At 36.3% G+C, this 16,663-nt stretch overlaps 1 protein-coding gene across 1 annotated transcript in view; it reads left to right on the top strand.

The window, feature by feature from the left end:
- SLC9B1 (solute carrier family 9 member B1) overlaps nucleotides 1-16,663 on the top strand; it is a 130,008-nt gene that overhangs the window by 81,027 nt on the left and 32,318 nt on the right. Inside the window, exons 4-6 of the mRNA XM_010363329.2 lie at nucleotides 957-1,127; nucleotides 3,589-3,731; nucleotides 5,067-5,194. Of these exons, the coding sequence (XP_010361631.2) occupies nucleotides 957-1,127; nucleotides 3,589-3,731; nucleotides 5,067-5,194 (442 nt within the window). The remainder of the gene's footprint in view (nucleotides 1-956; nucleotides 1,128-3,588; nucleotides 3,732-5,066; nucleotides 5,195-16,663) is intronic.

Here is a 16,663-nt window from a genome sequence, read left to right as displayed (position 1 = left end):
TTAAAATATAAAATGAAGTAAATCTCATCATATTGCCATGATGTTCTTAACTATCATATATTATAATGGTTAGCATTTTCAAGAGTTCACATACAGGTTTTTTTTATTCCTTTATTGAGACTGAGTCTCGCTCTGTCACCCAGGCTGGAGTGCAGTGGCACACTCTTGGCTCACTGCAACCTCCGCCTCCCGGGTTCAGGCGATTCTCCTGACTCAGCCTCCCATATAGCTGGGATTACAGGCACGCACCACTGCGTACGGCTAATTTTTGTATTTTTAGTAGAGATGGGGTTTCACTGTGTTGGCCAAGCTGGTCTCAAACTCCTGACCTCACGTGATCCAGCCTGCCTCAGCCTTCTAAAGTGCTGAGATTAAGGCGTGAACCACTGCACCTGGCCCAGATACAGGTTTTAAATATTTTTAAAGTAAAAACACTTTGTTTAAAACCTATCTCATGGCCGGGCGCGGTGACTCAAGCCTGTAATCCCAGCACTTTGGGAGGCCAAGACGGGCGGATCACGAGGTCAGGAGATTGAGACCATCCTGGCGAACACAGTGAAACTCCGTCTCTACTAAAAAATACAAAAAACTAGCCGGGCGAGGTGGCTGGCGCTTGTAGTCCCAGCTACTCGGGAGGCTGAGGCAGGAGAATGGCGTAAACCCGGGAGGCGGAGCTTGCAGTGAGCTGAGATCCGGCCACTGTACTCCAGCCTGGGCGGCAGAGCGAGACTCCGTCTCAAAAAAAAAAAAAAAAAAAAACCTATCTCATAAATTGACAGGTTATTTGGAATACATGTTAAGCAGATATCTCTTTCACCAAACTAGGAAGCAACATTGATCTATACCATGTATAATTTTATAGAACTGGTTATTAGTATATATGATAAAAGAGAATTGATCCTTTGTATACATCTATGTGTATGTAGATATATAGCTGTACTTTTTTTGTATTTCAGGAGTTATACTCTTTGTGATATGGTGTACGACCTGGTCAGTCTTAGGCTCTGAAGCTCTCCCTGGTGGAAATTTATTTGGATTGTTAATTATTTTTTATAGTGCCATTATTGGGGGAAAGATTTTACAACTCATTAGAATACCTTTAGTGCCTCCACTTCCACCTCTTCTTGGTAAGTATATAATTAGCTCTCTTTTCTTTATTATCGACTATATGCAAATTTTGAATATTTTCTTGTTGAATTAGATATAATTCAGAAACATTTCGATGTAGTGTGTTTTATATAGTTTCTTCATATATGTGTTTACTGTATGCGTGTGTGTGTACAGCTCCTTTATAGATGTATTTGTTTTTCTCTCTGTCTACGTATATACACACACAAGTTTTATCCAAAATTTATTTTTAAAATAAATTTAATATCCTCAGTATATTATTCCATTGCTTTATTGTTTAATAGAATATTTAAAAATCTTAGATTCATGGGGTACATGTGCAGATTTGATACATGGATATATTGCATAATGGTGAGGTTTGGGCTCTAGTGAACCCATCACCAAATAGGGAATACTATACCCAATAGGTAATTTTTCAACCTTAACCCTCCGACCCTCTCTCCTTTTGGACTCCCCAGTGTCTATTATTTCCATCTTTATGTCCATATGTACCCATTGTTTAGCTCCCACATGTTAAGTGAGAACACGCGGTATTTGATTTTTCTGTTTTTGAGTTATTTCACTTAGGATAATGATGTTCAGCTCTATCCATGTTGCTGCAAAGGACATGATGTCATTCTTTTTTATGACTGCATAGTATTCCATGGTGTATATGTACCACATTTTCTTTATTTAGTCATTTAAGTTGATTCCATGTCTTTTTATTGTGAATAGTGCTACAATGAACATATGTGTGTATGTGTCTTTGCAGAAGAATGATTCACACATTGAACCATCCTTGTATTTCTGGAGTAAAACCCACTTAACTGCATTATCTTTTTGATGTACTATTGAATTCATTTTGCTAGTTGAGAATTTTTGCATCTACGTTCATCAGCAATATTGGCCAGTAGTGTGGTGTGTGTGTGTGTGTGTGTGTGTGTGTAGCTTTGCCTAATTTGGGTATAATTGTGATACTAGAGTCATAGAATGTGTTAGGGAGGAATCCCTCCTTGATTTTTTGGACTAAGTCTCAGTCACCTGTGACCCTGAACTCTAGAATAAGTGGATTTTACAATGAATACATGAATGAATACAAATTATTATAAAACAGAATTTTGTTAAGTATATGATAACCATACAAATGCATGACAATAAACAATGTGATATGAAAGCTCTCAGCCAGCCTACTATATTTGTGATTGTTTTTGAACTGCATAGTGGGAGGAGGTGCTCCTTACAATTTTCACTTTGTAACCGTTTATACTTTGATTTTAACCATCACCACTATAACCATCATCACTTGTGGATTCACCAAAAATTAGGTAAATAATTATCTTATTTGTTTTTATAAAACTCTAAGATGTATGTAGAGCTCACATTTCTTTCATTGTTTAATACTAGAAGTGTTTTGGATCTTTATTTAGAAGTGATGTTTTGGTGATGTTTTGTGACCAAAAATATACTATAGGAAATTGACTCTTGTTTATATCATTTAGCCTATGCTAAAATTGGTTTTGTTACATACCATTTTACTCAAAGTTGCCATTTCCAATAACCTATAGATGATGTTAAGTGAGAACTTACTGTATTCAAATTGATCTAAATATTCAGTACAGTGGACCAGGCACGGTGACTCATGCCCATAATCCCAGCAATTTGGGAGGCCAAGGCAGGAGGATCGCCTGAGCCCAGGAGTTCAAAACCAACCTGGGCAACATAGCAGACCTCGTCTTTATAAAATATTAAAAATTTTTCTGGGTCTCAGCTACTCAGGAGGCTAAGGCAAGAGGATCGCTTGAGCTCAGGAGGTTAAGCCTACAGTGAGCCATGTTTGCATCACTGCACTCAGCTTGGACAACAGAATGACACCCTGTCCCAAAAAAATAAATATATATTCAGTACATTGTCAGCAGAGATAATCTCTACATCTTATCTCTGCTGTCGCTTCTGTATCCACAATTTTCTTGCAGTACCTTCTAAGTATTTATTGAATCATTTTCCTCCTCTCCAAACTTTCTCTTTTGCTCTAGCTTAGGCTATTTGTTTCCAACTTTTGCGTGGACTGTGGCAGAGCCTTCAAATTGGTCTCTGTCTTCAGTTTTATCCCTAATTCACCAAGACCCTCACATAAAAAAACGCCAGACTCATAGTGTTACTTTCTGCCTAAAACCTTCCTGTGGTGCCTTACTTTGCGAAAGTTGGGGGAGACGTTTTTATGATCTGGCCTACCAAGCTCCTTCTCCTCCCTCCTTTCCTTGCCATGTATGTTCCAGCAACACTAAATTACTTGTTGAACCCCATTTAGATGTATTGTTTCTTATTGCCATGCCTTTATTCATGCTGCCTTCTCTACTTGCTTGTAACCTGCACTTTACCAAGATAATGAGAGACATAGTACATTAGAAAAGAAAGTAAACATTTCTGTTTTCTTTCTCAGAAAAATGAACTGTCATTTATCTTTATTTTCTTTCTTTTAAGGGATGTTACTGGCTGGTTTTACGATTAGGAATGTTCCATTCATCAGTAAACATGTCCATGTTCATAACACATGGTCTTCAATTTTAAGAAGCACTGCCCTTACCGTTATTCTAATACGAGCTGGGCTTGGACTCGATCCACAGGTAGATTTACAATTACAAATTGAGTAAGGTTATTTCAAATATTGGAGGATGGTGAGAAACAAAAGAAGCAAAAATTTTATTTACCTGTTCCAAGTGGAGTCTGTAAACAAACTTAAGATAAAGAAAAAAAGACCGGGCATGGTGACTCACGCCTGTAATCTACAAAAATTAGTCAGGTGTGGTGGCATGCACCTGTAATCCCAGCTACTAGGGAGGCTGAGGCAAGGGAATTGCTTGAAACTGAGCGACAGAGGTTGCAGTGAGCCAAGATAGTGCCACTGCACTCCAGCCTGGGGGACAGAGCAAGACTCCGTCTCAAAAAACAAAACAAAACAGACAAAAAAACAAACAAAAAAAAAAAGAAGAAAAAAAGACTGTGTAGAAATATTGGCACCTTAATTTCTATTAACTAGCCATCATTATCACTGATATGAACGGAACTGACTGTGTTGTAAAGTCTTTATTAGCGATCACCTGTAATCATTTGCACAGAGATAAATGTCTCTTATGTAGCACCTATATTATTTGGGAGGCTCTTCTATGGAGAACTGTGTACTCTTCAGTTAACATAGGATAAGAAAAGCCTTATAAAAGTCTTTTTCTTTTTTTAGGGAGATTAAGGATTTCAGTAACTTTTTTATGACATTTTCTCCACAGGATTACGTTCCTCATTATCTCTGCATTATTGTAAAATCTAACCTTTTAAAGCATTTCTTTAAATATTACAATCTAGGGATCATAAATACTATCTTTAAGATGACTATTCATAAATATGACAGCTACTCAAATAAATGTGGCAAATGTGGTTTAATAGAAATAGCTCAAGAGCATAAATAATTATAGCCAATGAGACTATATTCTCCAGTTGAAAGTATGAACCAAGGAGAAAATTGAAAAGTTCTCCCTTTTAAAATGAAGTATGCAGTTTTTAAGTTATTTTCTTTGGCATGTTGGCATTCTATTTATAATTATTAAGTTAATCAAACAGTTCACATCAAAAAAATAACTAATGGGAAAACACTAATAGGACACTATTTATACTATTTATTAGGAAAGTTCAGGAAGGTAGCAATAGCTATTTAATCACAGTAAAATTGATCTTTTAATAATTAAAATGCAATAATATTTTATAAAAGATGAAATTGTTTATAATCCAACCTATGATGACATATAAAATGTAGTAGAGTTCCAAGTCCAGTGGGACAATCTGTTGAAATGAGATTTTGTTTAGTGAAAGCTTCTTATGAAAAAAGACTTTATAGTTCAATATTTGTTTAAATAATTTTCTTTTTGGCCATTGTAAATGTACCTAAGTGTGACTGTTTTGTATTTCAGGCTTTGAGGCAATTGAAGGTGGTTTGTTTCAGATTGGCTGTAGGTCCATGCCTTATGGAAGCTAGTGCAGCTGCTGTTTTTTCCCACTTCATTATGAAATTTCCCTGGCAATGGGCATTTCTATTAGGGTAATTTCTTTCTCATTTTTTCTTATGAAAATATTCAATTAAGGATGCTTGGTTAAAACTGTTAAAATACTCAGAATGTTGTATAGAAAAGCTCTATTAAAATTCTTTTCACAGTGTTGGAAACCTTGGAAAACAGTTGATTAAAAGCAGAGCCATGTCCCAAATTGTATGAAATTTTTAACAAACATTCATAGCCCCTAAACGTTTATCATCAAGAAAATTCACATGATCAATTTATTCCTTTTCATCTGTATTATAACATATCTGTATGTTTTAATCTATCTAATGGCCTCTTCCTCATAGCTATATGTAAATACAGTTGCACATTTTATACATATGTATGTGTGTATGTATAATTTGAGAAACGTTTTATATAGACATAGGTTTATAAATATAAACTCTCCCATTTTAAAGAAAGCAAGCAAACAAACAAAAACTCTTGCCGTATATCCAATGCCCCGTCCATCTTTATCTACCATCCATTTACCTTATGTTTGTTTGAATTCCTCAAAATAAGTCTGTAACTACTGTCTCTAGATCCTAACTCCTTTTCATTTCTTAAATCATCAACTTTTGTCTCTGCTTGTCCATTCCAATGACATTCATAGCAAAGTTCATCCATTATATAGTTACTACAAAATCCAGTGAATTTTTAAATTAATGTTTATGATAAAATACCCAAATGCACTTTTATTTTAAAAATTAGAACTTTATAAATAAAGGAGGAATGACCTTTGACTATGCCTTCAAATCATAATGCCCATAACTCTACCCAAAGCGACAACTCTTAGGAGTTTTTTTCTTCTCCAATTTTTATTTTGGCTCAAGGGGTACATGAACAGGTTTGTTATATGGATAAATTGCATGTCACAGGGGTTTGGTATACAGATTATTTTGTCACCCAGGTAATAAGTATAATACCCAATAGGTAGTTTTTCTATTCTCACCCTCCTTCCACCCTCCATCCTCAAATTCACCTAGTGACGATTGTTCCCTTCTTTCTGTCCATGTGTACTCAGTGTTTAGCTCCCATTTATAAGTGAGAATATGGCGTATTTGGTTTCCCATTCCTGTGTTAATTCACTTAGGATAATGGCCTCAACTCCATCCACATTGCTCCAAAGGACATGATCTTGTACTTTCTTATGGCTGCATATTATTCTATGGTATATATGTGCCACATTTTCTTTATCCAGTTCACCATTGATAGGCATTAGGTTGATCTCATGTCAACATGAGTTGATCTCATGTTTTTTTTTTTCCCAATGGTTTTTAAGGAACAGGTGATATTTGGTTACATGGAAAAGATTTTTAGTGGTAATTTCTGAGATTTTGGTGCACCCATCACCAGAGCAGTGTACACTGCACCCAAGGTGTAGTCTTTATCCCTCACGCCCCTCCTACCCTTCCCACTAAGTCCCCAAAGTCCATTGTATCATTATTATGCTTTTGCATCCTCATAGCATAACTCCCACTTGTAAGTCAGAACATACAATGTTTGGTTTTTTTCATTCCTGAATTACTTCACTTAGAGTAATAGTCTCTGATTCCTTCCAAGTTGCTGTGAATGCAATTATTTCATTCCTTTTTATGGCTGAGTAGTATTCCAGTGTGACTGAGTAGTATATATATATACACACACACCACATTTTCTTTATGCATTCATTGACTGATGGGCATTTGAGCTAGTTCTATATTTTTCGCAATTGCAAATTGTGCTGCAATAAACATGTGTGTGCAAGTGTTTTTTTCATATAATGACTTCTTTTCCTCTGGGTAGATACCCAGTAGTGTGATTGCTAGATCAAATGGTAGATCTACTTTTAATTATTCAAGAAATCTTCATACTCTTTTCCGTAGTGATTGTACTAGTTTACATTCCCCCCAGCAGTGTAAAAGTGTTCCCTTTTTACCACATCCATGGCAACATCTATTATTTTTATTTTCTGATTGTGGCTATTCTTGGAGGAGTGAGATGGTATCACGTTGAGGTTTTGTTTGCATTTCCCTGATAATTACTGACACTGAGGATTTGTTCATGTTTCTTGGCCATTTGTGTATCTTCTTTTGGAAAGTGTCTATTCATGTCCTTAGCCTGCTTTTTGATAGGGTAATTTGTTTTTTTCTTGCTGATTTGTTTGAGTTCCTTATAGATTCTGGATATTAGTACTTTGTTGGATGCATAGTTTGTAAAGATTTTCTCCCACTCTATAGGTTGTCTTTTTTACTTCTGCTGATTATTTCTTTTGCTGTGCAGAAGCTTCTTAGTGTAATTAAGTCCCATCTATTTATCTTTGTTTTTGTTGCCTTTGCTTTTGGGTTCTTGGTCATGAAGTCTCTGCCTAAGCCAATGTCTAGAAGGGTATTTCCAAGGTTACTTTCTAGAATTTTTATAGTTTCAGGTGTTAGATTTAAGTCTTTGATCCATCTTGAGTTGATTTTTGTATAAGGTGAGAGATGAAAATCCAGTTTTATTCTTCTACATATGGCTAGCCAATTATCCCAGCACCATTTGTTGAATAGGGTGTCCTTTCCCAACTTTATATTTTTGTTTCCTTTGTTAAAGATCAGTTGGCTTAAATATTTGGTTTTATTTCTCGGTTCTCTATTCTGTTCCATTGGTCTATGTGCCTATTATTATACCAGTATTATGTTGTTTTGGTGACTGTAGCCTTACAGTATAGTTTGAAGTCAAGTAATATGATGCATCCATGTTTGTTCTTTTTGCTTAGTCTTGCTTTGGTTATGCAGGCTATTTTTGGGTTCTACATGAATTTTAGGATTGCTTTTTCTAGTTCAGGGAAGAATGATGATGTAGATTGCTTTTGGCAGTAAGGTCATTTTCACAATATTGATTCTACCTATCCATGAGCATGTGATGTGTTTCTATTTGTTTGTGTAATCTATGATTTCTTTGTGCAGTGTTTTGCAGTTTTCACTGTAGAGGTCTTTCACCTCCTTGGTTAGGTATATTCCTAAGTTCATTTGCTTAGGGTTTTTTTCTTTCTTTCTTTCTTTCTTTCTTTGTTTTGCAGCTGTTGTAAAAGGGGTTGAGATCTTGATTTAATTATCAGCTCAGTCACCATTGGTGTATACCAGTGCTACTGATTTGTGTACGTTGGTTTTGTATACTGAAACTTTACTGAATTCATTTATCAGATCTGGGAGCTTTTTGGATGAGTCTTTGGGGATTTTTCATTATATGATCATATCATCACAAACAGCAACAGTTTTACTTCCTCTTTACTGATTTGGATGCCCTTTATTTATTTCTCTTGTCCGATTGCTCTGGCTAGTACTTCCAGTACTGTGTTGAATAGAAGTGGTGAAAGTGGGCATCCTTGTCTTGTTCTAGTTCTCAGGGGAATGCTTTCAACTTTTCCCCATTCAGTATAATGTTGGCTGTGGGTTTTTCATAGATGGCTTTTATGACCTTAAGGTATGTCCCTTCTATGCCAGCTTTGCTGAGGGTTTTAATCATAAAGGGATGCTGGATTTTGTCAAATGCTTTTCTGCATCTATTAAGGTGGTTATGTGGTTTTTGTGTGTTTTTTATTTGTGTTAGTTTTTCTTTCTTTTTTTTTTTTGTTTTTTGTTTGTTTTTTGTTTGTTTGTTTTGAGACGGAGTCTTGCTCTGTTGTGCAGGCTGGAGTACAATGGCCCAATCTCAGCTCACTGCAACCTCTGCCTCCCAGGTTCAAGCAATTCTTGTGCCTCAGCCTTCCAAAGACTTGAGAGTAGCTCCCCAAGCTTGACAGCATCTATTTCTTTTTGACTTTTTAGTAATAGCCATTCTACCTCCAGTGAGAGTGTATCTCATTGTAGTTTTGTTTTGCATTTCTCTGATGATTAGTGATGTTGAATATTTTTCCATATAATTGTTGACTTCATGTTTGTCTTCTTTTGAGAAGTGTCTGGTCCTGTCCTTTGCCCATTTCATGGGGTTGTTAGGTTTTTGCTTATTGATGTTTCTAAGTTCTTTTTGGATTCTGGATATTAGACTTTTGTCGAATGAATGGTTTGCAAATATTTTCTCCTATTCCATAGGTTGTTTGTTGATGATTTCTTTTGCTGTGCAGAAGCTCTTTAGTTTAATTAGGTCACATTTGTCAATTTTTGTTTTTGTTGCAATTGCTTTTGGCATCTTTGTCATAAAGTGTTTTCCAGAATTGAAATTTCCTAGGATATGTCCAGAACAGCCTGTGTCCAGAATGGTATTTCTTAGGATGTCTTCCAGAGTTTTTATAGTTTTGGGTTTTACATTTAAGTTTTTAATCTGTGTTGAGTTGATTTTAGTAAACAGTGAAACGTATGGAGTCCAGTTTCAATTTTCTGCATATGGCTAGCCAATTATCCCAGCACAATTTCCGAGTACGGATTCCTTTCGCCATTGCTTGTTTTTGTCAAGTTTGTTGAAGAGTAGATGGCTTTGGTGTGTAGCTTTATTTCTGCATTCTGTAACCTGTTCCACTGGTCTATGTCTGTTTTTGTTCCAGTACCATGCTGTTTTGGTTACTGTAGCATCGTAGTGCAGTTCGAAGTTAGGTAGTGTGACGCTTTTGACTTTGTTCTTTTTGCTTAGGATTGCTTTGGCTATTTGGGCTTTTTTTTTTTTTTTTTTTTTTTTTGGCTCCAAATGAATTTTAGAATGCTTTTTTTAATCCTGTGAAAAATATTGGTAGTACGATAGGAATAGCATTTACTCTGTAAATAGCCTTGGGCAGTATAGCCATTTTAACAGTATTGCTTCTTCCTATCTGTGATCATGGAACGTTTTCCTTTTGTTTGTGTTGTCTCTGATTTCTTTGAGCACTCGTTTGTAATTTTCGTTGTAGAGATATTTCACCTCACTGCTTAGCTGTATTCCAAGGTATTTTGTGGTTTTTTGTGGCTATTGTGAATGGGATTGCATTCTTGATTTGGCTCTCAGCTTGGATGTTGTTGGTGTATAGAAATGCTACAGATTTTTGTACATTTTTGTATCCTGAAATTTTGCTGAAGCTGTTTGTCAGATCTGGGAGCTCTTGAGAGGCTACTATGGGGTTTTCTCGGTATAAAAGTGTTTCATCTATGAAGAGGCATAGTTTGATTTCCATTCTTCCTACTTAGATGTCTGTGTTTCTTTCTCTTGCCTGATTGCACTGGCTAGGACATCCAGCACTATGTTGAATAGGAGTAGTGAGAGTGGGCATCCTAGTCTTGTTCCGGTTCTCAAATGGAATATTCCAGCTTTTTCCCATTCAGTATGAAGTTGTCTCTGGGTTTGTCATAAATGACTCCAATTATTTTGAGGTATTCTCCTTCAGTAACTCATTTGTTGAGGATTTATATCATGAAGAGATGTTTTTATTTTTAGTTATATTATATGATGAATCACATTTATTGATTTGTATATGTTGAACCAAACTTGCGTCCCAGGGATAAAGCTTACTTGATCATAGTGGACTAGCTTTTTGATGTGCTGCTGGATTCAGTTGGCTTGTATTTTGTTGAGGATTTTTGCATCTATGATCATCAGTGATATTGGCCTGAAATTTTCTTTTTTGTTGTGTCTCTGTCAGGTTTTCATATCTGAATGATGCTGGCCTCATAAAATGAGTTAGGGAGGGATCCCTCCTCCTCATGTTTTTTGGAATAATTTCAGTAGCATTAGTACCAGTTCTTCTTTACAATTCTGGTAGAATTTGTCTGTGAATCTGTCGGGTCCTGGGCTTGTTTGTTTGTTTGTTTGTTTTGCTCAGAGATTTTTTATTACTCATTCAGTTTCAGAACTCATTTTTGGTTTGTTCAGGATTTCAATTTCTTCCTAGTTCAATCTTGGGAGGTTGTATGTTTCCAGAAATTTACTCATTTCTTGTAGGTGTTCTACTTTGTTTGCATAAAGATGTTCGTCATAGTCTCTGAGAGTTTTTTGTATTTCTGTGTGGTTGGTGGTAATGTCCACTTTGCCATTTCTGATTGTGTTTTTTGGATCTTCTCTTTTTTTCTTTTTTCCTTTATTGGTCTAGCTAGTGACCTATCAAATTTATTTATTCTTTCAAAGAAACAACTTTTAGTTTCATTTATCTTTTGCATGGATTTTCATGACTCAATTTCATTCCATTCTGCTCTGATTTTGGTTATTTCTTTTCTTCTGCTAGCTTTGGGTTGATTTCCTCTTGTTTTCCTATTTCCTTTATGTATGATAGTAGGTTGTTAATTTAAGATCCTTCTAACTTTTCAATGTGGGCATTTAGCACTATAAACTTTTCCCTTAACACTGCTTCACCTGTATCTTAGAGAGCCTAATATGTTGTATCTTTGTTTTTGTTAGTTTCAAATAATTTATTGGTTTCTGCCTTAATTTCGTTGTTTACCCAAAAGTCATTCAGGCACAGATTGTTTAATTTCCATGTAATTGCATGGTTCTGAGAGTTCTTCTTAGTGTTGACTTCTATTTTTATTGCACTGTGCAGTCCAAAAGTGTGGCTGGTATGATTTCAGGGTTTTTAAAATTTATTGAAAATAATTTTACAAACTGATAGTGTGATCAATTTTACAATATATGCCATGTACGGATGAGAGGAATATATATTCTATTGTTGTTAGGTGGAGTATTCTGTAGATAGCTGTTAGGTCCATTTAGGGTGGAGTGTTCTGTAGATGCCTGTTAGGTCCATTTAGCCAAGTGATGACTTCAGGTCTGGAATATCTTTGTTCATTTTCTGTCTCTATGATTTGTCTAGTACCATCAGTGAGATGTTGAAGTCTCCCACTATTATTCTGTGGCTATCTAAGTCTCTCTATAGGTCTCTATGAACTTGTTTTATGAATGTGAATGCTCCAGTTTTGGGCACATTTATCTTTCAGACAGTTATGTCTTCTCGTTGAATTGAACCCTTTATCATTATGTAGTGCCATTCTTTGTCTTTTTGATTGTTGTTGGTTTAAAGTCTATTTTGTCTGAATTAGAATAACAATGCTTACCCTTTTTTGTTTTGCATTTACTTGGTAGATTTTTTTCCATCCTTTTACTTTGAGCCAATGGGTATTATTGCATATGAGATGGGTCTCTTGACAACAGAATACAGTTGGGCTTTGCTTCTTTATCCAACTTGCCGCTCTGTGAGTTTTAGTGAGGCAATTAGGCTGTTTACATTTGGTTAATATTGATATTTATAGCTTTGGTTCTGTCATTATGTTGTTAGCTGGTTATTATACAGACTTGATTGTGTAGTTACTTTACAGCATCAATGGTCTATGTACTTAAATGTATTTTTGTGGTGGCCATTAACAGTCTTTCACTTCCATGCTTAGCACTTCTTTAAGGACCTCTTGTAAGGCATGTCTGGTAATAAAAGATTCCCTTAGCATTTGTTTGTCTGAAAAGGATTTTACTTCTCCTTCGCATATGAAGTTTAGTTTGGCTGGATATTAAGTTCTTGGTTGAATTTCTTTTCTTTTTTTTTTTTTTTTTTTTTATTCAAGACAGAGTCTTGCTCTGTCACCAGGCTGGAGTGCAGTGGCACTATCTCAGCTCACTGCAACCTCCACTTCACGGGTTAAGTGATTCTCCTGCCTCAGCCTCCCAAGTAGCTGAAGCTACAGACATGCACCACAATGCCCAGCTAATTTTTGTATTTTTAGTAGAGATGGGGTTTCACCATGTCGGCCAGGATGGTCTCAATCTCTTGACCTTGTGATCTGCTCCTCTGGGTCTCCCAAAGTGTTGGGATTACAGGCATGAGCCACCACACCCAGCCAAGTTTTATTTTTTAAGAATGCTGAAGGCCGGGCACGGTGGCCCATGTCTATAATCCCAGCACTTTGAGAGGCCGAGGTGGGTGGATCACAGGGTCGGGAATTCGAGACCACCCTGGCCAATATGGTGAAACCTCGTCTCTACTAAAATTACAAAAAATTGCCGGGTGTTGTGGTGTGTGCCTGTAGTCCCAGCTACTCAGGAGACTGAGGCAGAAGAATCACTTGAATCCGGGAGGTAGAGGTTGCAGTGAGCCGAGATCACACCAGTGCGCTCCAGCCTGGGCAAGAGAGTAAGACTGCATCTCAAAAAAAAAAAAAAAAAGTGCTGACTATAGGCCCTCAGTTTCTTTTGGATTATAGAGTTTATTACAGTTCCACTGTTAGCCTGATGGGGTTCCCTTTGTAGGTGACCTGCCCCTTCTCTTTAGCTGGCTTTCATATTTTTTTCTTTGATGTTGACCTTGGAAAATCTGATGACTATCTGTCTTGGGGATGGTCATCTTATAAAGTATCTCACAGGGGTTCTCTGCATTTCCTTGATTTAAATGGTGACTTCTCTAGCAAGATTTGGGAAATTTTTGTGGGCAATATCCTGAAATATGTTTTCTAACTTGCTCGTTCTTTCTCCCTTTCTTTGAAGGATGCCTTGAGTCATATGTTTGGACACTTTACATAATCTCAGATTTCTCAGAGGTTTTGTTCATTCTTTTTTGTTCTTTATTTTCATCTGACTGAGTTGATTCAAAGAAGTGGTCTTTGAGATCTGAGATTCTTTCCTCAGCTTGGTCTGTTCTGCTATTCGTACTTGTTACTGTATTATGAAATTCTTGAGGTGCATTTTTCAGCTCTATCAGTTTAGTTTGGTTCCTTCTTAAAATGCCTATTTTATCTTTCAGCTCTTATGTCTTCTTATTGGATTCCTTAGATTATTTGGATTGGATTTTGACTTTCTTCTGAATCTCAATGATCTTTGTTTCTATCCAGATTCTGAATTCTATGTCTGTCATTTCATCCTGGTCAACAACCATTGTTGGAGAGCTAGTATGATTGCTTGAAGACAGGAAGACATTCTGGCATTTTCCATTGCCAGAGTTCTTGCACTGGAACTTTCACATCTGTGTGGGCTAAGGTTCCTCTAATGTTTTAAGTCACTGTCCTTTGGATGGAGTTTTTTCCTTTTTTATATTCTTTAATGCCCTTGAGGGTTTGACTGTGGCACAAAGTGGGTTCAGTCAAATGGCTTCATTTCTGGAAGATTTCAGGGGGCAAAGGCTCAGCACTCCTGAACTGCATGCTCTAACTTTGCAGGGCTGGTGCCATACCCACAGATTTGTTGTCTGGTCCTTCAGTGTTAAGCACATGGTGTGGTGGAAGGGCCAGTCCACTGGCAACAACACTGTGATGGGGTGTGCCAGGCAAAGTGCTTCATTGTAGTGATTGTAGCAAGGTCCCCACTCACACGTATGTGCCAGCAGCAGCAGCAGCACATAGCAGGTATGCATGTGTTGGCAGGGGTGCAGTGCCGGCAGGAGTAGGATGGGGGTGTTCTGTATACTTGCATGTGCCAGCAGGGGCAATGGTGCTGTGGGGTGCACTCATGTGCCACGGGGGACAGAGTGGCAGCATCTTCCCGAGTTTTGTGTTATCATTCTAGATCTTTAAAAATCATGTTCTGGACTTCTAACAAATGTATTTGTTAACCCAGAGAAAAAAAAAGAGTATTATTTTTGCATTTTTACTTAATCATACCCAAGAAAATTTTACTTTACAATTTGTTCTTTTCACTCAACAGTAGTCTTGAGGTTGATCCATTTCAAGATGGATATACATGTAGTTTATTCCTTTTAATTATATAAGATTACATTGTATGGCAAGAGATTTTATTTACAATGTAATAACAAAAATAGCATTTTATTTGTCTCGTTTTACATAAATATAAGTTTGTCTAGAATAGTTACCTGGGTTATATGCATTTTTAGTTTGATGTACACTGCCAAAATCCTTTCAGTATGGCCACTTTAATTTGCCCCAATATGCTCATAGCTTATGAGCATACCTGTTGTTCTTGCAAATCCTTGATATTATTAAGTTTTATAATGTTTTCCAATCTGGTAATTGAAAAAATGGCATATTTTCATTGTTTTAATTTGCATTTCTGTGATTTTTCATAAGCTTGAATATATTTTATATATGTGTTGTCCTTCAAGTTTTCCTTATCTGTCACTAGCCTGTTCATATCCTTTGTCCATTTTTCTGTTGAGTTGGTCTTCTCTTCTTTATTGATTATATCTGTTATATACGTTTGTAAGTTATATGTATTGCAAATATCACTAGATATTTAATTTTGTTTGTGGTGATTTTTTTTTCACTCTGAGAAGTGTATTTTATTATTTTCAACAGACAGAATTGCCAAAACACAACACCATTCACTTGACTTTGAAAATGAAAAAGAAAAATTGGGGATAAAAAGTAGAATTGCTTTTAAAGCAGTACTTTATTGTAGTACTTTTGAAGTTGCTTTTGAAGTACTACTTTAATATAATTGAATGTATCAAAATCTCTTTTTATGTCTAATGCCTTTGTATGTATCATTCAAAAGGTCCTTTTTACCTCATGTTCACAAATTCTGCATTTTCTTTCTTTCTTTTTTTTTTTTTTTTTGAGAAAGAATCTTGCTCTGTCACCCAGACTGGAGTGCAGTGCAATCTTAGCTCACTGAAACCACCGCCTCCCAGGTTCAAGTGATTCTCCTGCCTCAACCTCCCAAGTAGCTGGGACTACAGGCATGTACCACCGCACCCAGCTGTTGGTTTTACCATGTTGGCCAGGCTGGTCTCAAATTCTTGATCTGCCCTCCTCAGCCTCCCAAAGTGCTAGGATTACAGGCATGAGCCATCACGCCTGGCCCCCTACCTTTTCTTATTACTGCTTTTCCTTTTGAACTTTTAACATTTATTATGTGTAAGGTCTATCTATATTCCTTTCCACATAACTAGTTATCTCAACACCATTTATGAAAGATTTCTTTCTCACACTGATTTAAAATACCAATTGTATAATGTAACAAATCCCAAAGATTAGTTTCCACACTTTGTATTCTCTTTTCTTCCAATCTATTTTGTCTATTTATGTCACTATTATTCAGTTTTAACTATTTTACCTTTACAAAAACAGTATCTTGTTTTCTTAAGTTTACTTGATCTTTCATTCTAAGATCTTATTCTTCCAAATGAATTTTATAATTAGCTTGTCAAGTTCAGTAAAAATCCCTGCAAATATTTTGATTGGTGTATCTCTGATTTATTTATTTGGGGTAGAGATTACATCTTTATATTATTGAGGCTTTGGCCGGGTGTGGTGGCTCACACTTATAATCCCAGCACTTTGGAAGGCCAAGGTGGGCATATCACTTGAGGTCAGGAGTTCAAGACCAGCCTGGCCAAAATGGTGAAACACCATATGTACTAAAAACACAAAAACTATCCGGGCGTGGTGTTGGGTGCCTGTAAAATTGAGGCTTTTTAGTTCACACTTGTGAAATGTCTCTCCAAGTATTCAGGTATTATCTTAGTTATATTAATTATTATATTCACAATTTTTATAAAAGTATAGACTATCTTCACAGTTTTGTTCTTAGATATTTTGTGTTTTTAATTGATGTTGTGGATTAAATTCTCTTTGATCACTTATTCCTGGGGAAGCCAGCTGCCATGTCCTGAGGCAGCC

Source organism: Rhinopithecus roxellana, chromosome 2 (assembly GCF_007565055.1).
Source record: "Rhinopithecus roxellana isolate Shanxi Qingling chromosome 2, ASM756505v1, whole genome shotgun sequence".
Classification (NCBI taxonomy): domain Eukaryota; kingdom Metazoa; phylum Chordata; class Mammalia; order Primates; family Cercopithecidae; genus Rhinopithecus; species Rhinopithecus roxellana.
Note: the sequence above shows the minus strand (reverse complement) of the source record. Positions and strands in the feature narration are given on the sequence as shown.